The sequence below is a fragment of the Leucoraja erinacea genome, chromosome 3 (genome assembly GCF_028641065.1).
Source record: "Leucoraja erinacea ecotype New England chromosome 3, Leri_hhj_1, whole genome shotgun sequence".
In the NCBI taxonomy this organism is placed as follows: domain Eukaryota; kingdom Metazoa; phylum Chordata; class Chondrichthyes; order Rajiformes; family Rajidae; genus Leucoraja; species Leucoraja erinaceus.
In genome coordinates this window covers 70,424,677-70,448,562 of record NC_073379.1, presented here as the reverse complement: position 1 = coordinate 70,448,562, position 23,886 = coordinate 70,424,677, and the positions used below count along the sequence as shown (strand labels likewise).

The 23,886-nt window shown below is 43.5% G+C and overlaps 1 protein-coding gene across 1 annotated transcript in view; it reads right to left on the bottom strand.

The window, feature by feature from the left end:
• Positions 1 to 23,886, bottom strand: part of shc3 (SHC (Src homology 2 domain containing) transforming protein 3) — a 141,156-nt gene that overhangs the window by 7,691 nt on the left and 109,579 nt on the right. The window contains exons 8-10 of the mRNA XM_055632882.1: positions 16,892 to 17,075; positions 10,552 to 10,648; positions 4,862 to 5,062 (exon numbers count right to left, since the gene is read on the bottom strand). Coding sequence (XP_055488857.1) covers positions 4,862 to 5,062; positions 10,552 to 10,648; positions 16,892 to 17,075 — 482 coding nt within the window. The remainder of the gene's footprint in view (positions 1 to 4,861; positions 5,063 to 10,551; positions 10,649 to 16,891; positions 17,076 to 23,886) is intronic.

The following is a 23,886-nucleotide window of genomic DNA, read 5'->3' as shown; positions in this document are numbered from 1 at the left end:
CACGTGAACATCAACTTCTGTGAAAACATAGCTTTAGTCATGAATGTTTTCTACATTTCCTTTCTGAACCTTCTTACTGTGCTTCACCCAACAATGGTATACAGGAACTAGAAGAAAACGGAGAAGTATGTGAGAAATTGATTCCTTAAAAACCTTACATAGCTCAAAACCTATTATGTTGTCCTCCTTCTCAGGCTCTTCCTCTTAAAGAAAAATGATTGAGATTGTAGTTTGAAGGATGGGGAGAGGATAAAATGGGAGCCCCACAGCAGAACCACAAAGATCACTGAATCAGCAGCCAAGAAAAATTGAAATATTATTTAGAATAAACATATTACATGAGTTTATGCAACACCTTTTGTTTGCCCAATATTCTTTCCACCTTTTAAACTGCGATTTAGCAATCCTTGACAGCAGATAAGAGCACAGTTGTTTAATAGGCAGAGCTGATAAATGTAATGCTGTAATATTTAGTAAATAGTGCATCACAGAAGCTCTGAAATGCAACACTTAATTTGTCTTGATAATTGCAAAAGACATTTAAAAAATGTATGAAAATAGCTGCAGATCTAGGGATTGGATTATACCTTCACTCTGCCCACACAACCATTTGGGAGCCGTTGTACTTTATTGCCGTTCTTACGATTGTCAGCAATCAAACTAGCATCAATCATATGTGTAAGAAGAAACTGCAGATACTGGTTTAAACTGAAGATAGACACAAAACGCTGGAGTAACTCAGCGGGACAGGCAGCATCTCTGGAGAGAAGGAATGGGTGACTTTTCGGGTTGAGACCCTTCTTCAGACTGGTTAGGGATAAGGGAAACGAGAGATGTAGATCGTGATGTAGAGATATAAAGAACAATGAATGAAAGAGATGCAAAAAAGTAACGATGATAAAGGAAACAGGCCATTGTTAGCTGTTTGTAGGCCTGAGCCTACCGATCTTCTGGTTGCTGGACACTTTAATTCTCCTTCCCATTTCTACACAGACCTTTCTGTCCTAGGTCTCCTCCATTGTCAAAGTGAGGCTGAATGCAAATTGGAGGAACAGCATCTCATATTTCGCTTGGGCAGCTTACAGCCCAGTGGTATGAATATTGATTTCTCTCACTTCAGGTTGCCCCGGCATTCCCTCTCTCTCTATCCCTCCCCACCCAGGTCACACTAGCTTCTCGTTTTCACCCTACAAACAGCTAACAATGGCCCACTTCCTTTATCTTCGTTACTTTTTTGCATATCTTTCATTCAATGTCCTTTATCTCTCCACATCACCATCTATATCTCTCGTTTCCCTTACCCCTAACCATTCTGAAGAAGGGTTTCTAATCAATATGTCACTCATTTCTTCTCTCCAGAGATGCTAAGTCCAGCTGAGTTACTCCAGCTTTTTGTGTCTAGCATCAATCATATCTCAGCTGGCAGCATTTCCCCATTGAACTGGAAGGCGTTGAGTCATACCTTGCCTCTGCCTATACAACCATTCATTCCTATCCCAACCTATTCCTTCCCATCTACTGAGATTTAGCTGCCATTGCTAGACTTGGCTCTCCTCTGTGAATCAAGAGATGATTTGCTCTAAAATATGACTTCTCTAGCCACCTTCAACCAAATAGCTCTAAAACCACTATGATATCTGCTTCTGATTTTTTGCAGAGACAAGTTCAGTGGGACAAAAGCAGGGAGAAACAATGGCTCTGTCAGGGCAGTTCTGTTTATGGATCTTAGGGAAGATAGTACATGACTAATAACCAGCAAACCCATGTGTTAGACAGAGTTAAATGATCTTGCAACTCATGGATCAGGTCAGACTTCTGGAGTCCAAGCAGGGATGAGTAGGTGATCTATCGTAGCCTCCTCTTGACATCACTACTCTCAAAGAGGACAGTCTACAGCCAATTTGATTCAATCGCTGTGATATCAAGTCATGGCTGACAGTTCAGAATACAGCAGAGGCTATGTGACCAGGCAACATCCCAGATATTGTACTGAATACAGGTGTTCCTGAAATAGCCAATCTGTCCACTGCTTTGGCTACAAGCCAGAGGTCAGAGGCTGGGTATTTGCAGTGTGACTCACCTGCTGACATCCCCAAACCTTTCCATAATCAACAAAGCGCAAGCCAGGAGTGTGATCCAAAACTCATGAAATGCCTGGATATGCTGTTCCAGTGGCAGTGCTGAAACTCAGCATTACACCTTGAGTATTCATTGTTTCCCCACTAATGTGCTGTGACTGCATTGTGTGCCAACTACAAAATGTACTGCACTTTTTCACCTGGCTACTTTGACAGCACCTGCCAATCACTTAGACGAAGAACAAGGGTGGCATGTGCTTGATCAGGGCGCCATCTGCAGGTTTCCCTGCAAGTTGTACACCTTTCCTACGTGGACATATTTCAAGATACAAGATACAAGATACAAGATACAAAGCCCATGTTGACATTTATTTGTCACATGTACCAATTGGTACAGTGAAATATGTGGTCGCCATACAGCCATACGAATAATAAAGAGCACAGAACTCGATAGTTTTTAAACAGACATCCCCACACAGCGGGATCAAAGATTCCCACTGTGAGGGAAGGCTCCAAAGTTCAGTCATCCTCCTCTGTTGTCCTCCCGTGGTTGGGGGGCTCCTGAACTCCCCGCTGTCACCGCTACGGGCGGCCCGATGTTCAGGCCCTCTCGCCGGGGTGATGGAAGTCCGACGTCGGGACTGGAGGATGTCCTCCGCGGCTTGGACATCCGAATCGGCCACCTCCTACCGGAGTCCACAGCTCCCGAAGTCCACAGGCCAAGCTGGGCGGAGATTCAACGCTGGCGGCCCTCGGCAAAGGGTTCCAGGACTCTGTGATGTTGAAGTCAGCAAAGCCCATGTTGGAAGCTCTTCAAACCACAGTTCCGCGATGTTGAAGCAGCAGGCCCAACACTCCGGAGCTTCAACGGCGATCGCCCGCTCAGCGGTAAACCCAGCGCTGTGCCGACGCTGCTGGAGGTCCGGGTCCCCAGCAGGAATGGCCGCTCCAATCTAGATGGTAGGCCACGAGGAGGGAGACGAGGATGCGACTCGGAGAATAGACACGTCCTCGCCAGGAAGTAACTGGGAAACGGTTTCCCCTTTACTCTACCCCCTTCCCCCACGTAGAAAAGCTAAAGAAACTAAAGAAACGTACTTAAAATAAATAAAAATTTAAAAAAGATAGAAAAGCAAACAGACTGTAGGCAGAGGCTGCCTTCAATGCGAAGCCCCTGGTGGAATATTTCACAACTCCTTCAACTTTGCTGGGTTTAAATCTTGGAAATCCCAATAGGATTGTGTGAATATCTTCGCCAGAGGACTGCACGGATTCTAGGTGTCAGACTATCACCTCTTTAAGGGCAAGGAGCAATCAATAAAATATTGAAAAATGAATAATGAGATGAAGAGAGCAGCAGAGCGGCACAGCTGAAGAGCCACTGCTTCACAGCACCAGAGACCCGGCATTAATCCTGACCTCAGGTGTTGTCTGTATGGAATTTGTACCTTCTCCCTGTGGCCACATGAGTTTCTTCTGGATGCTCCGGATTCCTCCCACATCCAAAAGATGTGCAGGATTGTAGGTTATTTGTAAACTGCCACTAGTGTGACTGCAGAGAGTGAGTAAGTGGGTAACATAGAACCAGAGTGAACAGGTGATCGATGGTCAGCATGGACTCAGTGGTCCGAATGGCCTGTTTCCATGCTGTATCACTAAACATTTAAAATGTGCATCCACCTTTATTAACACTTGTTAGTTCAAATATTGAAGATTCTTCATTACCGGTGACCTTGAATCTACACATAGCTGAAACAGCACTGAGGGTTCCTACTAGAACTGGATTATAATAGTTTGGGGCCCTGTGTAGCAAGACTATTTGGGATCAGTCCACTTGCACCCATAACCACAGAACCATAGGTATTTTTGGCACAGGAGGAGGCCATTTGGCCCATTGTGCTCATGACAGCTGTGACCCTGTTCACACTCCCTTTGACACATGAAAACATTTAGTAATCAAAAAAGGCTTCAATAAGAACAGGTTAGTTCAATGTTTTTTTGAACGATCAGGAACTATTTGTTAACGCCTTGAAATGATAATTATGTACCTGCTGATTGTGCTTTCTATTTACTCCATTCTCTTTGAAACATGGTGGGTGGACAACAAACTTGAAATGATATGCTTTTACTTCTAAAAACATTACAGGGGATAATTAGAATATCTAACAACTTGGGGACTTGGTAACAGAATTTTTATGTGTTTTTTTAGACTAACTCTAAATATTAACAAACCTTGTTCTAACTGCTTCTGCATTCCCATCAAAATAGTGATCAATACTCAATGCAACACATGAATATTTGTCTCTGATTACCGCTGTTAAACTGCCTTTCGCATCATTTAATGTGACATCAACTACAATAATACAAAATAAAATCCTTTTTAATTTCTGAAATAAGTATCAACTAATGATTCATTCTTGTATTTATCGGGTCTAAATGTGGGCCAAAGTTTACAGTGAAATAAGAATAAATATTGCAGAATTATGGTGGATTTATTGAGCAAACATAACCATATAACCATATAACAATTACAGCACGGAAACAGGCCATCTCGACCCTTCTAGTCCGTGCCGAACACATAATCTCCCCTAGTCCCATATACCTGCGCTCAAACCATAACCCTCCATTCCCTTCCCATCCATATAACTATCTGTTGGTAATTATCATAAGCTGTCCAAATAGAGATGTTTTTATAATCTCTACAGAGCACTGGAGTGCCCATGTTTCTGACAATAATTCTGAAAATGTCTGGGAATGGTAAAGAGAATGAAATCTATACTTACTCATATCAAAGACATCTTTTATTGAGCTATCTTCACTGTTGTTTGATGACTCGCCGATCTCTGTGCTGGAGCTGGGATCTATCTGCAATGTTGCCAGAGGCGTCAGATCTAGATGTTGAGTGTTAACATATGTTGGTGCTTCGCCACTTTTGGGTATGTGGAGTCTCATCTCAGGCTGAACATATAAATCACCGGAAGAGCCTATAGATTTCAAGAAAGGAATGTAAAGGAGGTCTAAGTAACCATAATCATTTATAACCATATAACAATTACAGCACGGAAACAGGCCATCTCGGCCCTTCTAGTCCGTGCCGAACACGTATTCTCCCCTAGTCCCATCTACCTGCACTCAGACCATAACCCTCCATCCCTTTCCCGTCCATATAACTATCCAATTTATTTTTAAATGATAAAATCGAACCTGCCTCCACCACCTTCACTGGAAGCTCATTCCACACAGCTACCACTCTCTGAGTAAAGAAGTTCCCCCTCATGTTACCCCTAAACTTCTGTCCCTTAATTCTCAAGTCATGTCCTCTTGTTTGAATCTTCCCTACTCTCAGTGGGAAAAGCTGATCCACATCAACTCTGTCTATCCCTCTCAACATTTTAAAGACCTCTATCAAGTCCCCCCTTAACATTCTGCACTACAAAGAATAAAGACCTAACTTGTTCAACTTTTCTCTGTAACTTAGTTGCTGAAACCCAGGCAGCATTCTAGTAAATCTCCTCTGTACTCTCTCTATTTTGTTGACATCCTTCCTATAATTAGGCGGCCAAAATTGTACACCATACTCCAGAATTGGCCTCACCAATGCCTTGTACAATTTTAACATTACAATCATTACAGAAATGCAAGGAGGCAGAAGTTAAATAACTTGGAAGACTGAGACTATGGACATGTCGAAGAGGCAGATACAAATTGGAAAATCGTCTGTCATCCATGATTTCTAGGTGATATAACTTCTATCAATACATCACATTACAAAAGTGATGAGCACTTCCTAGACCTATCTTTCTAATATCAGAAAATAAACTCTGATGGTGCCATGGAGTACTCTGGAATATTTTGTCAGCTTTTAGTCAGCTTATTGACCTATTATTGACCTCTATTTTCTGAGAATGTATAGTCATACAGCATGGAAACAGGCCCTACAGCCCAATTTATCCACGCCAATCAAGATTCCCCATCTACACTGGTCGCACCTGCCCAGATTTGGCCCATATCCCTCTAAAGACATTTCCTATCCGCACCTATCCAAATGTCTTTAAAATGTTGTTATACTACCTGCCTCAACTACCTTCTCTGGCAACTCGGTCCATATATCTACACAGGTATATGAGGAATGTAACACTATTTAAACGTCCATGAGGGAAACAAATAAAAGGTTCTCAACCTGACTAAAAACAAAAAAAAACATCTTTGTCCTGAAGAAAATGTGAAATATTGTTCCTGCAATTTTCTATCAGCCCAATTCAAGCTTCAGGTTCTCCATCTTAGAATGAAGCTACACACCACTTTGCTTTGTTTCTGGTAGCATATAAGGGCCTGTCCCACTTTCATGACCTAATCCACTACCTTTTTTACTCATGGACATTTTTCATCAGGCTAGAAAAACGCCCCGAGCTACTTGATGCCATGAGAACTTACGACTAGCATCACGACCTACCTACGAACTACCTATGACCTACCTACAACCTCCTACGACCTCGTGACGACCATGCTGCGAATATGAGTCAAGGGCAAACTCGGCCGAGGTCGTGAACTGGTTGTGAAAGTGGGACAGGCTCTTTAGTACCAATTAGTGGTCTAAACACTAGCTGCAAGAGGAACTTAATGGATCAGGCTGCATTAGTGGAGGGAATAGACAGATGACGTTTCAAGTCGGGGCCCCATCTTAAGACTGAGGAAGGGTCTGGCCCTAAGCTTTATCTGCCCATTCCCACCACAGTCTGCTGCCTAACCTGCTGTTCTCTCAGCACTTTATGCTTTTCTCAAAATTCCAGCATCCACAGATTCTTGTGATTCTAATTAGTCTATTTAGTAACATTTAAATGGATGCAATAATCCAGCAGCTCATCTCTGAGCAAAGATGAAAGGCACTTGCAAATTAGTAAGAAAGAAAGTAAACCCAGAAGGACAATTAAGAAATATCCATTGAAATTCCTGACAAATATTTAAATAAATATCGGAAAATTATTCTTGTGGAATGAGTTGTAAAGATTTATAAATGTAATCTATAAAATAACTATACCTCACCAAACTATAAAATAAGAAAATTATTCATATCACAATTAATGCTGAGCTGTGTGAGGTCAGATTCCACCAAATATTACACTTAGCAGGGAAGATACACTCACAGGGAGCACAGGAATGGCAATGGCAATGCTTTGAGAGGCTGGTGAAGAAACACATCTGCGCCTTCCTCCCTCGGAACATGGACCCGTTGCAGTTCGCATATCGTCCGAACAGATCCACGGACGATGCGGTCTCCCAGGTCTTGCACACCGCTCTCTCCCATCTGGACAGCCAGAAGGGGGGCTACGTGAGGATGCTGTTCATAGACTACAGTTCAGCCTTCAACACGATAGTCCCCAACAGACTGGCCGGGAAGCTAATGGAATTGGGGCTCAACACCTCCCTGTGTGCCTGGGTCGTGGACTTTCTCACCGCCAGGCCCCAGGTAGTCAAGATGGGAGGGAATACATCGAAGTCCCTCACCCTGAGCACAGGATCGCCCCAGGGTTGCGTCCTCAGCCCCCTATTGTACTCCCTGTACACACATGACTGTGTGGCTAGGTTCAGCTCCAATTCAATAATTAAGTTTGCTGATGACACTGTGGTGGTGGGCCTGATCTCAGACAACGACGAGAAGGCCTACCGGGAGGAGGTGGCTGGTCTAGCACTCTGGTGCCAGGATAACAGCCTCCTCTTGAACATCAAAAAAACGAAGGAGCTGATCATGGACTTTAGGAGGGCACATCATCCGAGGACATACACTCCATTAAGGATAAATGGGGATCCTGTGGATAGGGTGAACTGTTTTAAATATCTGGGAGTCTACATCTCCAAGGATATGACATGGGCATCACACGCCTCAGCACTCGTGAGTAAGGCAAGCCAGCGCCTTTACCACCTCAGGCAATTGAGGAAATTCAGAGTGTCTCTGAGAATCCTCCAGTGCTTCTACGCAGCGGCGGTGGAAAGCATCTTGTCCGGGACCATTACCATCTGGTTTGGGAATTGCTCTGCCAAGGACAAGAAGGCTCTGCAGAGAGTAGAGTGTTCGGCCAAACGCATTATGGGAACTTCACTTGCCCCCCTGCAGGTGCAACTCCAGAGCCAACAATATCATGGGAGATCCCTTCCACCCCTGCAACGGACTGTTCCAGCTGCTACGGTCAGGCAAACACCTCCGTTGCCATGCGGTGAGAACGGAGAGGTTGAGAAGGAGTTTCTTCCCAGAGGCCATTCGGACTGTACACGCCTATCTCACCAGGGACTAACTCTACTGAACGTTTTTCCTTCCATTATTTATTATGTAAAAGAATATGTGTGTTATGATTGTGTTTATAGTTTGTTTGGTTGTTTGGTTGTTTGTCTTTTGCACAAAAGTCCGCGAGCATTGCCACTTTCATTTCACTGCACATCTCGTATGTGTATGTGACAAATAAACTTGACTTGACTTGACTTGACTTGATTATGCAGGTCAGATTGTATAAACCTGCTGTTTGAGCATATGTTTCTATAATGAAAATATAGAATAGCACAGTCATACTTGTGATATTCTACATAGATCAACCATACAAATTTATAGCACAGAAAGGGCCCTCGGCCACATCATATTTGAAAATGTTCTTTAATTATCAAGATCAAATCCTGCTATGTAACAAACAACCCAATCAATCTCATATTCATCATCAAAGTATGAAAGGTGTGATCAACAGTATTATTAAGCAGCATTTAGGCATCAATAAACTGCTTAACAACCGTTTGAGTTTCAGCAGAACCACTCGACTTAAGACCTCATCATCTCCATATCCAAGCATAGACCAAAGATCTAAATTCCAGAGGCGAGGCAAGAATGTCTTCACATGACAGCAAGGCATGAGTGTGGCATCAAAAATCCAATTCCATTCACAACTCCTCAAAAAAAGAAGCAGTCCATGCTTACAAGCTTTAAAACTTATACATTTAGGCATGGGCCGATGTGACAAGTATCATTCACACCACACAAGTGCCAGGCACTGGACAAGAGAGAGTCTAAACACTTACCTGAGGATCTTAACATTGCTGAACTCCCTGTGCCTATCATTGACAGGAAGCTTAATTGAGCCAAACACATAAATGTTGTGTCTACAAGAGCAGTTCAGAGGTAGGGAATAGTGTGGGAGTGACTCATATCCTGACAAACTAAATCCATTCCACCACCTGAAAGCAGAGTGTAATGGAATATCCTCCACTAGTCAACTAGAGTGCAACTCTAAGAAAATCCAAGCTCAATACCAAAGATCTTAGAGCTCGAAGATCTTTACTCATTACCACTGAGGACAAAACAACTCACATGATGCCATCCACCCTAAACACCCTCACCACCAGTACAGTGTGGCTGCAGAGAATACCATCTACAACATGTTTTGCAGTTACTCATTTATGCTACTTTAATAGGATACTCTAATACCAAGAAGAACAATGGTTTCTGGCATAGAGTAATATCACACCTTGAGGCTTCCTTTGAACTAATTCAACATTTGACATGAAAATGTATTGTGTGTTTAACTCTCCCCTATTTCATGGTGGATAATCAGAGGTCTGCATCAGATGAAGAAAAGTCCTTTACCACAACCTTCTCACAGGTTTCTAGAGATTGACAATATATGCTGACCTTGTCATTGATACCCACAACCCCAATAGTGAATAGATAAAAAAAATCCCTCTCCTGTGCTTTTTTCCCCATAGTTCTGTGATCATTTTACATTTCATACGGTTTAATTTCCTTATGAAAACTATATGTTTGCTCCACCCTTTCAGACAATGTATTCTCAGACATAAACTAATGTATAAATAAGTCTTTCTCATCTTGCCTCTTGTTCTTCTTGTTTAATTTCTTCATGGACTGCTCTTTTTTTAAAACCTATAACTTTCCACAGCTGCACTATATATCTGGAACTGTAATCCTGGTCTTTGTCATCCTGTTGTCCCACTGGTGGAAGGATTTTTCAATTAAATCCACCTTGCCTTTGCAACACCTCCTTGCTTTCAAAACTCTGCCCAAAATCTATGCTTTTCACCAAGATTTTGGTCATTCATTTTAACAATCATCTTTGGTTTAAAATGCAGATCAGAGTCTTAGTAAATATATCTAAGTTAAAATATATCTGAGCAAAAATGAATGTCAGACAAGGCAAATTTTCCCAATAATTTGGAGATGAATTAATGTATTTTAGCACAATTTACAACATCACATGGGGTATTTACATGGTGTATTTACAAATGAACACTTCCATGGAGAGCTAAAGAAAATTCATTTGCTGAATGAGGAAGTGACACGGATGTACTCTGATGCCATCATCAATAAGAATATCTTGGAAGCTGCTTAACTGGAGGATTGTTTTGCGTTATATTTACTAGCTTTTGTTGCACATGCACCAAGTGACTCTAGTTATTTTCTGAAGTGTTATTTATTTACCAGATCTGTCGAGTGCATGTCTCCAGTCTTCACTGTGATCCTCACCCAGGTGCTGGCCTTGATAGTAGCTTTGATCTTGTCCTATGGTCAACACTGGCTACAGTAACAAAGTAAAATTGTTCAACATTAAGGGTTCCAAGCCTAAAATAACAAAGCAAGAAGATTAAAAGAATGAAAACATTTCTCTAGTTGGAATGATGTTTCTAAGTGGGAATTAGCCAGAGTTTTATATAATTGCAACATAACTTCCATAGTTGCATTCCAATCTCTCTGAAATATTCTACTAGCTTTCTAAATTTGATTCTGTCACCTTTCACTTAGTTTCAATGATTCCTACATTTTACCCCCAAATTTTCTCCCCAGAGTACAAGAAGTGTTGGAGAACATGAAAGCAATTAAGAGGGCAAAAAGAAGACATGAAATGGGGCTGGATGGCAAGGAAAAAGAAAAGTCTAAAAGATTCTGCAGATATATTAAGAGTAAGAGCAGGGCTTGGGAAAGATCTGTATGGTTATTTTTGCACAGATGCACAAGAGATGGGGAAATATTAAATTAATGCAGAGGAGAAGGTCATGTAAGCTAAGGAGTTGAGGTATAAGAGTTGAGAAGTTTAAGATCAGATATGAATTACCAAAGATGATATAGATGGCTTTAAAACACAGTAAGGTGGATACATTTCCAGGGCCTGACCAAGTCCTTATGTTATTTTGTATGTTTTTCTGAGACAGCACAAAGTGTAGATGGTGGGAAGTTTGGCCTGTGTGATGAACTGGGCGACAGTGCATCCAGAAAGTATTCAGACCCCTTCACTTTTTCCACATTTTGTTACGTTACAGCCTTATTTTAAAATAGATTAAATTCATTTTTGTTATCATCAATCTACACACTGTATCCCAGAATGAAGAAGCGAAAACAGGTGTTTAGATATGTTTGCAAAGTAATTAAAAATAAATAACTGAAATATCACATTTACATAAGTATTCAGACCCTTTGTGATGACACTCAAAATTGAGCTTAGTTTAATCATGTTTCCATTGATTATCCGCGAGATGTTTCTACAACTTGATTGGAGCCCACCAGTGGTAAATTAAATTGATTGGACATGATTTGGAAAGGCAGACACCTGTCTATATAAGTTCGCACAGCAAAAACCAAGCCATCTTCTTATTGAGTCCACACACAAGATTAGAAGTTGTTCAGCCAGAGCTGAACACACTTCTCGGCATCTGCATACAATGGTGTCTGTCTTATTGCTTCTTGTGCGTGGTGGTGGAAAGATTGGTAGAAACAGGGCCGCGATGTGAACGCTCTTTCCTTGACCCCAACCAAGCCATGAAGATGAAGGAATTGTCCATAGACCTCCAAGACAGGATTGTGTCGAGACACAGATCTGGGAAAGGGTATAAAACAATTTCTGCAGCATTGCAGGTCCCGAAGAGCACAGTGGCCTCCATCATTTTTAAATGGAAGAACTTTGGAACCACCAGGACTCTTCATGGAGTTGGCCGCCCGACCAAACTGGGCAATCGGGGGAGAAGGGCCTTGGTCAGGGAGGTGACCAAGAACCTGATGGTCATTCTGGCAGAGCTTCAGAATTCCTCTGTGGAGATGGGAGAACCTTCTTGAAGGACAACTATATCTGCAGCACACAACCAATCAGGCCTTTATGGTAGATTGACCAGACAAAAGCCACTCCTCAGTAAAAGGCACATGACAGCTCGCTTGGAATTTGCCAAAAGGCATGAGAAACAAGATTCTCTGGTCTGATGAAATCAAGATTGAACTCATTTGCCTGAATGCCAAGCGTCACGTCTGGAGGAAACCATGCGCTGCCCATCACCTGGTCAATACCACACCTACAATGTAGCATGGTGGTGGCAGCATCATGCTATGGGAATGTTTTTCAGCGGCAGGAACTGGGAAACTAGTCGGGATCAAGAGAAAGATGAAAGGAGCAATGTATAGAGAGATCCTTGATGAAAACCTGTTCCAGAGCGTCCTGGACCTCAGACTGGGGTGGAGGTTCAGCTTCCAACAGGACAATGGCCCTAAGCACACAGCCAAGACAACGCAGGAGTGGCTTCATGACAAGCCTGTGAATGTCCTTGAGTGGCCCAGCCAAAGCCTGAACTTGAACCTGATCAAACATCTCTGGAGGGACCTGAAAATAACTGTGCATCGACGCTCACCATCCAACTTGACAGAGCTTGAGAGGATGGCACACACACACACACACACCAGCCTGTTATGCAGGCGGGGGACAGGGCAAGCGGGGGGAGCGCTGTCTGAGTGAAATTCACACTGTGCAAAGCCAATGTGATACAGACACACACCGCGATGAACAGGAAGGTTGGCGCTGTAATTAAGACGGTGAAAGCACAGTATACGGGAAGGGTCACGCAAGTCCTTTAAAAGAGTGGGGGAAGAAGGGGGGAGAAGGAATGGAGACAACTTTTAAGAAGCCAGAGATACACGGCTGTGAAGCTTGGTGAAAATTAACATTACTGGTCGGCTATCCTTGGTTCTAAAAACTACTGCTTATGGTTTTTTTTTCCCAATGAGCCAACGAAATTCACCAGTCAGCACCGGCTACAACCTACGAAAACCTACGACAACCTTCGACCTCCTGGCAACCCATTACTACTGCGCCTATGGCACGAGAATTCTTGCTACTCTCCTTGGCGGCTACATTCTAGTCGCCGCTAATTTTTCAACATGTTGAAAAATTTGCATTGACCATAATGAGGCCGCAACTAGTTCCCAGAATGCGGGAATTCCTCACAACCACGAAGGTGACTATCCGGCAATCACCCGTGAACACGTGGCGACCATGTGGCGACCGCATAGTCTCCTGCAGTCACCTAAAAAGTTGCCTAAGTCGGACAGGCCCATAAAGGGTCTGAATACTTATGTAAGTGTGATATTTCAGTTATTTCTTTTTAATTACATTGCAAACATTTCTAAACACCTGTTTTCGCTCTTTTATTATGGGGTATTGCGTGTAGATTGATGATAAAAAAAATGAATTTAATCAATTTTAGAATAAGGCTGTAACGGAACAAAATGTGGATAAAGTGAAGGGGTCTGAATACTTTCTGAATGCACTGTACATCTACACCTCTACAATTTCTTGCTGTCTTGGGCAGAACTGGTCTTGAGTTGAACAGGTACTTCGGATCTGTCTTCACTAAGGAAGACACAAACAATCTCCCATATGTACTGGAGGACAGAGGATCTAAGGGGGTAGAGGAACTGATAGAAATTTTCATTAGGCGAGAAATAGTATTGGGTAGGCTAATGGCACTGAAGGATGATAAATCCCCTGGACCTGATGGTCTGCATCCCAGCGTCCTCAGGGAGGTGGTTCTAGAAATAGTGGACGCATTGGTGATCATTTTCCAATGTTCAATACATTCAGGATCAGTTCCTATGGATTGGAGGATAGCTAATGTTATCCCACTTTTCAAGAAAGGAGCGAGAGAGAAAACTGAGAATTATAGACCAATTAGCCTGACTTCGGTGGTGGGAAAGATGCTGGTCAATTATTAAAGAGGCAATAATGGGGCATTTGGATAGAAATAAAAGGATTAGTCCAAGTCAACATGGATTTATGAAAGGGAAATCATGCTTGACTAATATTCTGGAATTTTTTGAGGATGTGACAAGTAAAATGGATGAAGGGGAGCCATTGGATGTAGTGTATCCAGACTTTCAGAAAGCCTTTGATAAGGTCCTGCACGGGAGACTGGTGACTAAAGTTCGAGCACATGGTATTGGGGGGTAGGGTGTTGGCATGGATAGAAAATTGGTTGGCAGACAGGAAGCAAAGAGTAGGAGTGAACGGGTCTTTTTCAGAATGGCAGGCAGTGGCGAGTGGAGTGCCGCAAGGCTCAGTGTTGGGGCCGCAACTGTTTACCATATATATATTAATGATTTGGAAGAGGGAATTAGGAGCAACACTAGCAAGTTTGCAGATGACACAAAGCTGGGTGGCAGTGTGAACTGTGAAGAGGATGTTAGGAGGTTGCAGGGTGACCTGGACAGGTTGAGTGAGTGGGCAGATGCGTGGCAGATGCAGTATAATATAGATAAATTAGGTTATCCATTTTGGCGGCAAAAACAAGGGGGCATATTATTATCTCAATGGGGTTAGGTTAGGTAAGGGGGAGGTGCAGCGAGACCTGGGCGTCCTTGTACACCGGTCACTGAAAGTTGGCTTACAGGTACAGCAGGCAGTGAAGAAAGCTAATGGAATGTTGGCCTTCATGACAAGAGGATTTCAGTATAGGAGTAAAGAGGTTCTTCTGCAGTTGTATAGGGCTCTGGTGAGACCACATCTGGAGTACTGTGTACAGTCTTGGTCTCCTAATTTGAGGAAGGACATTCTTGTGATTGAGGCAGTGCAGCGTAGGTTCACAAGATTGATCCCTGGGATGGCGGGACTGTCATATGAGGAAAGATTGAAAAGACTAGGCTTGTATTCACTGGAGTTTAGAAGGATGAGGGGAAGATCCTATAGAAACATATACAATTATAAAAGGGCTGGGCAAGCTAGACGCAGGAAAAAATTTCCCAATGTTGGGCTAGTCCAGAACCAGGGGCCACAGTCTTAGAATAAAGGGAAGGCCATTTAAGACTGAGGTGAGAAAAAACTTTTTCACCCAGAGAGTTGTGAATTTGTGGAATTCCCTGCCACAGAGGGCAGTGGATGCCAAATCACTGGATGGATTTAAGAGAGTTAGATAGAGCTCTAGAGGCTAGTAGAATCAAGGGATATGGGGAGAAGGCCGGCATGGGTTATTGATTGGGGGCGATCAGCCATGATCACAATGAATGGCAGTGCTGGCATCCTTCTGCACGTATTTTCTATGTTTCTATGTTTCTAACCAAACTATGATGCAACCCAACTGTATACTTTTAAGGTGCACCTGGAGAAGTTTGTAAGAGTCATTGGAAACATGCCAAATTTCCACACCTTCTTTGGAACTAGTCATTGATGTGTCTTTTTAGCTGTTGCATCGATGTGGTTGGTCTACGACAGATCATTGGTACTATTAGGGGTGGCATAGCGTTAAAGCTGCTGCCTTACAACATCAGAGACCTGGGTTCGATCCTGACTACCCAGGATCTGTCTGTATGGAGTTTGTACGTTCTCCCCGTGACCTGCGTGGGTTTTCTCCGTAATTCTCCGAGATCTTCGGTTTCCTCCCACACTCCAAAAACGTATAGGTTTGTACGTTAATTGGCTTGGTATAAATGTAAAATTGTCACTAGTGTGTGTAGGGTACTGCTAATTTGCGGGGATCACTGGTCAGTGCAGAGTCGGTGGGCCGAAGGGCCTGTTTCCACACTGTATCTCTAAACTCAACTAAACTAAAATTATCACTGAGAAACTTTGCCAGAGGGCACAGTATTGAGTTGAGAGGGGAGAAAGTTAAGAGAGAACTCAGGAGCAACTTTTTCATTTCCAATTTCCATAGCTTATTTGATAAATTCAATAATGTTGATCAACCATTTATTGCAACTCATGCTGACTATGCTAATGTTTTTCTGTTTGGTACTTTATGACTTTTCTTTCCTGCCTCAGTAATGATCTAAAGCTAAGGTGATCCTAATGTCAGTAAAATGTTGTAATTCCACTTTGCTTAGCCACAGAAGAGAAACTTGGTTCCTGCTCTTGTCAGCACACCTAGATTCTGTGGATGTTCAATATTCCTACTGTGGATTAATCAGATATCATTCACGTTCTACATGTACATGTCATTGCAATTTAAAAGGAGGTCTTATGACCCATTGAATCCGTGCTGACTCATTGGACAATCCTATACCACCATGGGACAACAAACTCTACTAGTTCTGCAACAATGCTGCTTAATGATTAGCACATGAACAAAATTATTTGATCCAGATTCAGGGAAGTGATAAGTCTATTGAATCGTACCCTAACATTTGAAATCTTGTTGGCCCTTGCTAAGATAATTTGGCATGATAAACCACAGATTAAATCTATCCCATGCAGTACTCACGATACTCGAGGTAAATCAGATTTTGTTATTATTTATTTTTAAAGAAATTTAGAAAGTAGAAGTACTCTTGTAGAATTCTTTTTTCTCTGCCATTCTGATATATTTTCTTTCTTAATTATGGTTTTAAATGCTATGTTAGTACACAATATACAGAAGTTACTTGAACATATTGCATTGCATTGAGAGCTGTTTTAATCTTAAATTCAAGCATTAATAATCTTATTTGGAGTATGTTTAAGCAATTAAATATATTATAGATATTATAAATATTAAAGTTAAAATTATCTCACGGCCAAATAAGTAAATGTACTAACCTGGTTAGCATCAAAAGGATGTGCAGGCAGAATCTGATTCAACCCTGGCTGATGAACCTCTCTAAGTCGGGCATCAATAAACCTGCCAGGAGGAGGAACCTTCCCTGGAATACTGTTATAATAGGCATGTTCTGTTACCTTGTCATCTTCACCAAACCATAGTGATTCTTCCAAATTTGGCATTCTGCATGAATTTAGAAGATACTTGATTCATGAAACAAAGACAAGCACAATAACATCCATATAACATCCTCACAATTAGATCAGAAATATCAGAAAGCCAAGACCAGATATCAAGTGTCCTAAGGAAATGGGGTTCGCCCGAGTCTCTGAAACGTGATTTTACTTGTTACCGATTAGCTTGAAGCAGAAACTGGACCTTGATGCTGCTGTTTAGGGGGGTTTGAGGGGTGGGGGTGGGGGCAAAAGCAAACCATTCAATCCTGTTCCTTCCAGTTTTTCAAGAATGCCTGAAATATATCTAGCCCTAAAATGGACTGGATGGTATGTAGACACACCTGAGATCTACCTAAAGTTAGTTGGACCCCTTGAATGTACTTCATTGTGACTTGTACCAATATTGACACCATGTCTGCTGGTGTCTTTCAGTTATAATCTGATCTAACCAGTATTGAATGACTACTGGTTAGAACTCTTGAATGAGTTCACTGGTTTGCCACTAAAGAGGTAAGTATGGTTTTTTACTTAACTTTATGTGTGATTGTGATAAACCTCTTACTCCACAATATTTTTTCTGGGTCACTATAAGTTGACTTTCCATCCTCTCCCTTACTTTGCCCCTCAGGATCAAATTCATAACAGCTGGTGAAAAACCTGGCTCAAACTGATCCTCTTTAAATTAACAATTGCCGCATATCAGAAGCACATCGATGAAAACTTATTTCCAGTTTGGTTGACACACAGGCCTTTTATTTACGTACAATATCACACCATTTAGTGTATTGGACAACCTGAGCAATAATCTCTCAATAAAGGTTGTTAGTAATGCAAGTGACACCTGGCTGAGTGATTCAATCAAATGATCAGCATTGTTCATTTTATCTTTTAGCAGAGCAAGGCTATTTTTTATTAAGCAAATGATTAACCTCTTAATGACGTAGAGTGATATTTGCAATTATATAGCCACATCCTTAGTTATGACACCATATTTGACTAGCCTGTGATTGATTCCCTACCAATTAATATACAAAAGTAGTTTTCAAAAGCCTATGTCATATTATTCTCTTCCATTCAGGCAGCTTAATTTAAGGGCAATATTTGATAGACAAATGCCCTTACAAATTCTGTGGTATGGCATAGCATTTTTGGTGGGAAGGCCTTGCAAACTGCAGATCGGGAATATTTTCACACATTCCCTTTGTAGGTAAGGAAGGGAACTCCAGCTGTGTGAGTGACTCCGGTTCTTTGGGGCAGGCTGTGACTATTCCCATAGACAAGATGTTGTTCTGTGTTTAAGAAGGAACTGCAGATTCTGGAAAATCGAAGGTACACAAAATTGCCGGAGAAACTCAGCGGGTGCAGCAGCATCTATGGAACGAAGGAAATAGGCAACGTTTCTGGCCAAAACCCTTCTTCAGATGTTGTCCTGTGTTTGTTGAACTGTGGAGCAGATCAATGCTTTAATTCCTAGCCTGTGTAATTGCTTTCCAGGCAAGAGCGAAACTCGCTATCAAAACGTGGAGGGGACGGGGGACACAGTTTTTGGCGGCCACTTGCGCATGCACACACTCACACACGCACGAGGCTTCGGAGATTCAATCCAGTGCTAAATGCAGCTCAACTCTGCCTGTCTCACTGGGTTAACTACAGCCCTGTCTGGCCTGACAAGATACCTGCGCAGCTTCTCCGCGCTGGCCATATTTCCCGCAAGTCCAGGAAGGCTGTAGGCTCACCTGGCGGAACAGGCAAAGTTGAGCTGGGTTTAGCGCTGTTTCTCTGCACTGGCTGTGGGCCTGGGGGCACCGCGCCCGTCTGACTCCCGACCAAAGATCCTATAGCGGAGGATCTTTGCTGCCGACCTCTCTGGCAACCCGCGGGGGGGTTGGGGGGTGGTACTTGGGAGGGGACAGGACAGCGCCGGAGACCCGGCCGGGATCGATCCTGGCTGCGGATGAAGCGCAGGTCTGTGCCACGTCTCCCTCCTCCAATCACCGTGCTCTATCCTCAGCCCCACCCACCCCCACTCCTCCCTCCTCCAATCATCGCGCTGAATCATGTCCCACCCCCATTGCCTGCTGACCGACGTCTTTCTCGTCCAATCGGCGCCCTCGATCATCAGTCCCACCCCGACTGTCTCGCGGAAAGCGGAGATTTCACCGGGTTTTAAAATCCGGATTACAAAAACTTGCGGGGGATGTCCCCCACCTCTCAAAACATGGAGGGGACGTGCCCCCTCTGGCCCCCCTGGGTTTACCGCCCCTGTTTCCAGGTATGGTGGGGCCCAGGCATATTTTCTGCTATGTTGTATCGTACCCCGCTGATCAAGCCAGATTTCCCTAAAAAATGAAATATAGCAGTTTAAAGAAGTTATGTCTTATCTGAGTACTGAAATTTCTCTCAACATTTATCCACTTTTCACATTGGAAATATAGTAGTGAAACACAATATTCTTATTTTTATTTTGACTTCCTAATCCATTGCAAGAGAAGTGTAGCTGAGCTCGGTGATTTCTTTGAGACCATGTCTTTGGAAGACTGTCTTTTAACATGCGTTGTAACATGTGACCTTAGCCCCCCATTGGATACCAACCCAGTTTTGTGAGTCAACACTTTGGTCACCGTTCAAAAAGAGTAATGAGCCAATGATCACCCCTTTCTCACATCACCACTGCCAGACATGTTGGTGGCTGAAGTCAGATCTGCTTTCACATGGGTCAACTCTCAGAAAGCGGACGGCATAGATGGAGTCCCTAGGTTCTGAAAAGTATGCACCAATCAACTGGCCATGGACTTCGCCGATATCTTCAACTTTCAACTTCAACAATCTTCATTCAGTAAGAATTAGTCATAACTTTTCTTAGAGTGGCACGGTAACTTAGCGGTAGAGCCACTGTCTTACAGTGCCAGAGACCCAGGTTTTCATCCTGACGACAGGTGCTTGTCTGTACGGAGTTTGTACGTTCTCCCCGAGACCTGAATGCGTTTTCTCCGAGCTCTTTGATTTCTTCCAATACTCCAAACACATTCAAGTTTGCAGGTTAAATGGCTTGGTATAAATGTAAAATTGGCCCTACTGTATGTAGTGTGTTAGTGTGCGAGGATCGTTGGTTGATGTGGACTTGGTGGGCCAAAGGGCCTGTTTCTGTGCTGTGTCTTTAAACAAAACAAAAAATTTCCTTCACCATGACCCTCAACACCGGTGCCCCACAAGGGCACGTGCTCATTCAAGATACAAGATACAACAGCTTGAAAGCTTGGATATCTAGACATAAGATCAACTTCTTCCTCACTGACCCAATCACTTCTTTCACACCCCCTTCCTGGAGGTGCTGCCACATACTCTTATTCTTAACCCTCATTCAGTTAATCTGTTATCTATCTAAACATAACTAAAACTCTGATCTTGTGCTCTTCCAGTTTGCGGGGTTTTTCGATTTGCGCAAAAACGGTACGCGAGAGCGCTACGATCTTTCACCAGGTTACTTACTGTTCTCCTGTGCTACGTGTGCAACAAGTTTCGTTCCAATAGGTGGTATATTGTAAAAGTTATCGAGATTTAAAATCTTAAACAAACGCCTGTGCGCAGATTCCTTCAGAAGATTGGTCTCTTCTCCTGTCAGTCAATGCTACGGCCGGGATGGCGACGCCCCTTCCTGCCCCACCGGAGGCGGCCTGTCCCGCCTCACTCACAAATTCCTCTCTCCCCTCCTCACAATAGCTTGTCTATCGTCTCCCCCACAACGGGCGACGGCCGCGGGGGGGGCTTTCAGTGGAGGCCCAGTGAATGCCCTGGTCCCGTCTTTCCCTCTCTCATCACTCACCTCTCTCCCTCGCCCGCCCTCTGCAACATTGGTGATCCCGTCTACCCATCCCCCCCGTGTCCTCTCCTCCGCCGCAGCCACCATTGCAGTAACTCACCCTCACAGCATTCTCGGAGGAGATTTTCTCCACCAGCTCATCGAAACTCGTGGTGCCCACCATGATGAACATTGACCGGCAGCATCAGCGAGCAGGCAGACAGGTAGGCGGGAGGGCAGGGCGGGGACGGGCCGAGTGGGTGGGCAGGGTGGGGACAAGCCGAACTGCAGCAGCGGGCGGTCGGACAGGAAGAGGATGGGCCGAGCGGCAGCTGAGCTGGAGTGGGCAGAGGGAGGGAGAGTCGGTTTGCAGGGTGGCCGAGCAGCAGAGCAGCGGGCGGGCACACACACACACACACACACACACACACACACACACACACACACACACACACACACACACACACACACACACACACACACACACACACACACACACACACACACACACACCGGTTCAATCGTCAAGTCAACGAGATCTAAACGACAGCTAACAATGAATGACCTGTGGAGGAAGGAACTGCAAATGCTGCTTTTTATGGAGTGACGGAAGGTAGGGGAAAGGAGAGGGAGGGAGTGGTGGGGGAGAGATTGGGGGACGAGAGGGGAAGGATCCTGGGGAGGTGAGGAGGGAGAGTGGGGGATTGAGGGAGAGGAAGGGCTAGGGAGGTAGAGGGGGAAAGTGGGGGAGGAGGGGGAATAGAGGGAGTGGGGGGGCGTAGGGAGTGGGGAATAGAGAGGAGGGGGGAGGTAGGGAGAGGAGGGCAGTGGGGGAGGTCAGGAGGGATAGTCGGGGGGATAGGTGGAGGTGAGGAGTGGGGGATAGAGAGATAGAGAGAAGGGGGGTAGGGAGGGAAGAGGAGTTAAGGAGGGAGGAAGGGAGTGACTGTGGGTAGGGGAAAGGCGAGGGAGGGAGAGGTGAAGGAGGGATTGCGGAGGGAAGCAGGAGAGGGGAAAGAAGAGGGATGGTGAAGAGGAGGGGGAGGGAGTGCTGGAGGATGAGGTGAAATGAGCCGTGCCTGTGCAGTTGGGGACTATGCGTGAGTGGTGCAATATTGCTTTGGGGGGACGAGTTGCATTGGGGGAACGGGTGAGTGGTGGAATATTGCATTGGGAAATGGGTTGCGTTGGGGGACTAGGCCTCCCATGTGACAGGGACCTAACGGGTCCTACTTAGTCTAGTCTAGTTAATTATTTTGTACTACTCGTTTCTTGCACCCTATTTGTACAAAAATCTTCCACCCAAAACGAGTGTTTTGCACGTGTAATATTTAGAGTTGTATTTATTATTGCCAAATGTATAATGTTTGTTCTATGTGCTTAACATGAACACAGTATTTAATTGAACCCTGGTGTAGATAATAATAAACTTATCTGAGCACCTGTGCACTGATATTATAAAAAAACACCAAGGGAATTAAATTTATATTGGCATTATTTTCAATTAATTTCCAACGACTGCGAAATGACAGGAAAAATGTACCTGATGCCTTGTTACTTCTCATTAAAAAAAAATTACAAGTGTCATCTGTTGAGACAATGGAGAAATAAATGTCATTACAGCGATAATTTTCTGACTCCAAGCTCCCAGCAGGAGGCCACATTTGCCAGGTGCACACTTCAAAATTTTAATTTAATTGTTTATCCAATAACTTATAGCAAAGAGCCAATTTGGCCGATTGCTTCCATGCCAACCTAATAACTCCTAGCTAAAATTTCTCAGATCTGTCAACTACCTCATAAATTTTCCTTGTTCTTTTCTTAATGTTATTATGATATTACTGTTATCTGGTGACTAAAATTTAGCATAGTATTTTTTGCTGTGGCCTGACTCATGTTTTAGCCCTTTTTTACTTTACATGTAATGTTGTGTCTAATAAAGTAACCCATATGGAGACACAAGAAACTGTAGACGATGGAATCTTGAACAAAAGTTGGAGGAATTGTAGGTCATGAAGCAACTACGAAGGAAATGGACATAACATTTTGGCTGTGTCTGAAGATGGATCTCGATCAGAAATATCCTCTGTCCATTTCTCCACAGTTGCTGTTTGACCCACTGAGTTCCTCCAGCACGTTATATTTTGCAAAAGTATCCATCTTAACCATCAATCTACCTGGACTGATGTTTTCAGGAATCCATAAATATCTACTTCCAAGTCTCTCCATTCGCATCTGAGTTTGCCGTTTCAAATATATTAGCTCATGTTTCTCTGAATTGCTTTCCCATTGTACCAACCTGAAAATGGTACCCAACATTTGTTGAAGAAATTTAATATAATTAAGAGATTGGTAAAAGGTCAGAGCAAAACACAAAGTGCTGGAATAACTCAGCGGGTCAGGTAGCATCTGTGGAAGGAATGGATAAGCAACATTTCCGGTCAGGACCCTTCTTCAGACTGACTGTAGTCAAGGGGGAAAAACTTAAACAGAGGTGGAGGTCAGACAAAGCCTGGTAAGTGATAGGTGGATACAGCTGAGGGTTGACACAAAATGCTGGAGTAACTCAGCAGGACAGGCAACATCTCTGGATAGGATTGGGTGACCCATTCCTTTTATCCAGAGATGTTATCTGTCCCGTTGAGTTACTCCAGCATGTTTTAATCTATCTTTGGTTTAAACCAGCATCTGCAGTTCCTTCCTATACAAATGAGTGTTGTTTGATTGGCAGATGGGCGGAGTTAATGCGAAAGGCTGGAGATGAAATGGAGATAAAAGAGTGTCAGATGTGGAGAAAAGCCCAGGGGAAGGATATAGGTGGAAGAGGGTTGTCGGAGGGAGAGGAAGAAGGGCGAGATAGTGGGGAAATTGTGTGCACACTGAAATGGGGGGACAGGAATGGGTAGAATTCGAAAGAGCGAGGGAATAGGGTGGTACTACTTAAAGTTGGATAATTAAACATTCATAGCATTGGGTTGTAAACTACCAAGCTTGGAAAATTAGGTGCTGTTCCTCCAGA